The 2,489-nt window shown below is 44.0% G+C and overlaps 1 protein-coding gene across 1 annotated transcript in view; it reads right to left on the bottom strand.

Moving 5' to 3' along the window:
- Positions 1-1,506: 1,506 nt before the first annotated feature.
- The window catches only part of LOC109378114 (syntaxin-8-like), a gene marked incomplete at its 3' end in the record, with an annotated part of 18,271 nt that continues 17,288 nt past the window's right edge, over positions 1,507-2,489 (bottom strand). The window contains exon 4 of the mRNA XM_019634574.1: positions 1,507-1,617. Within this exon, the coding sequence (XP_019490119.1) occupies positions 1,507-1,617 (111 nt within the window). The remainder of the gene's footprint in view (positions 1,618-2,489) is intronic.

Genomic DNA, 2,489 nt, shown 5'->3' with positions numbered 1-2,489 from the left:
GGCCAAAACCACAACAAAACCACAAAGATCTAATGAATACAATGGCCCCTTCTACATCATGAAATGACACAATGAAGAGCAGTAAGCAGAGCCTGACACATAGTAGGCTCTTTTTGAATGGTAACTATTGCTACTTGTCATAATGACCATCTCCACCACTACAAGGTACATTTAGATGTTTCTCCCCCTGACCATCACCTCTCTACTTGGCCCCTACTCCCCCATGAAACTTGCTCCCGGACCTGCTGACTATGCCTTTATTTAATTTCGGGACTAAAAAGACGTTTTCCTTCAATGTCAAGGCCCTTCTTGACAGACGGTACTCTTGTCACCTTGGATCTCCTTGCTCCGCTGTTTGATTTCACCAGCCCTGGATCACCACCTTCATCCACTCACTTCACTCGTATCCAAGGGACCACTTACACCAGAGAACTGCCAGGCACCATACTGAACCCACGCCCACTGGAGGCTTCTGCACTGTTTACACACCCTGCCCAGGACACGGCTCCTCCCTGACTCCTTGGTTTTATTTCTCCACAGCAACGACGGAAGATCTCATCTAGCTTCCTGTCGTTTAGAATCTCTTTCTAAAAACCTTAGGTCACAGGCTCCTGAGAGGGCAGGGACTACAGGAAACTGTTTCACCCTCTTCAGCTTGCCCTAGGGCAGCGGTCTGCAATCCTGGCTGCAGAATCACCTAGGACCACCCTTCCCCATGCTCCCCGATCTAGTTATCTGAGGCGGAGCCTGATAATGTGTGGCCAAGGGCCAAAGCCATTGCCCTCGGGAAGCCATGTTACTCCTAAGGAGGATCTAGGCAAGAACAAGCTGCCTCTCCACAATGACAGCATCATCCCTGGTGAGGAAGACGGGGAGAGGGAGTTGCTATCCTAAGCGTATTTCCTTCTGTGACGGTTCCCACAATAACGTTAAGGGAGTTCTGGAGGCAGGGGGAGGCCAATTCGAAAGATGTTAACAATTTACGGTTTATTAACCTCAACCTCGGAAAGCTGGGTCTTCCAGCAGAGCTGGGTACGGAGCAGCTGTCACCTCCGAAGAGTGTGAACCACTCACTGGCCAAAAGCAGGGAGAAGAATCCAATTGCCATGTACCTCTGCCTCCCTGAGCTATAGTCTACTGGGCACATTTTCTCAACGTGCCAATTAAAAAACAACATTTTCCCAGAGGAGTACATAATTTCAAGAGTTTAAAAAGCAGCTAATATAGCTGAAAGCTCAACCAAAGAACGCAAAAGAAATTTTCTAACTTCCTCTGTCGTCTACCTAAATATCCTTCCACTGAGATGCGATTCCGCAGAATATACCCAGTGCACTAAACCTAGAAAATTAATGAAAACGAAACTGAATGGAAAATGATAGGCAATCACTATAAATGAACAGAATGTATTTTGGTAGTTAAAGGAACAAGGCCATTCAGAGTACAGCTGTACTCTCTGCAAATAAACCTTCACCCACCACATAATCCCTGGAAATGAAAACATCGTACCTGATGAGATCTGGTTCTGCACCCTCGTTCTTAAAGGATGCCAGAAGTAGTCTCTCTCGAGTTACAAGGTCATCCAATAGGTTCTGTCTCCGGTCTCCTTCGAGCTGTGTTCTGCAGACATCTTGTTAAGGTCCAACGGTGGGAGAAGTACCTCATTCTACCTATCACATTATTAAGTGAGCTTTCCAAGTTAGCTATCACTATTACAGTCAAACCAGTCCCATCCGGAAGAGACCTCAACTGCCCTTCTTCTCTTGCTCTGACCTTCAACTTCATTGATCCCTCAAGTAAAGGACCTTACCAGAACCATCGCCGACGGCCTTCTAAAACACTGACATAGATCCAGCACATAAATCCCTTTACTGAGGAATACAGAGGGTAAATATTATTTTCCTCCTAGTGAGCAAGACTGAAATATCATTCCAGGACAATTCGACTCCGTGATTCCTTAGGTTTTGAGTTACAGGTGTCAGTGGTCAAGGCTGTTTTCCTAGACTTAATACCCTAAGATACTCATTAAAAAAAAAGTGGGTGGGGGGGTTACTATATTGCCCTTTCTTCCATGTTAACTCCTGGAATACATTTTGTAAAGTGCTGCTTTATGCAAGGGATTCATTCTAAAAGTTGTAACCGTTGGTTCATTATTTAATACAGTGTGTGATTAGTAATTCTGAAGAAAATTACAAAGAACTAATCATATTTTAATGTGTTAATCTACTAAGCATGCTAGAGTAGGAGTCCAAAGCCTATTAGTCCTATGTTGACCCCTATGTATGACTTTGAACCAGTTATTTCACCTTTTTGGATCTCTGTTTCTTTATACATAATGCCGGATAAACTCTAACACCTTTTCTAGCACAACTTATAAGTTACAGTTAAAAAAAATCAGGACTAAATCCAAAGTTTTATATACTAGCTTTCTTGAAGCAAACCACACAAGTACTTCTAGGCTCTGTGTGTGTGTGTGTGTGTGTGTGTGTGTG

This window comes from Hipposideros armiger, unplaced genomic scaffold (genome assembly GCF_001890085.2).
Source record: "Hipposideros armiger isolate ML-2016 unplaced genomic scaffold, ASM189008v1 scaffold_1745, whole genome shotgun sequence".
NCBI lineage: Eukaryota > Metazoa > Chordata > Mammalia > Chiroptera > Hipposideridae > Hipposideros > Hipposideros armiger.
This window is presented reverse-complemented; position numbering and strand designations above follow the sequence as displayed.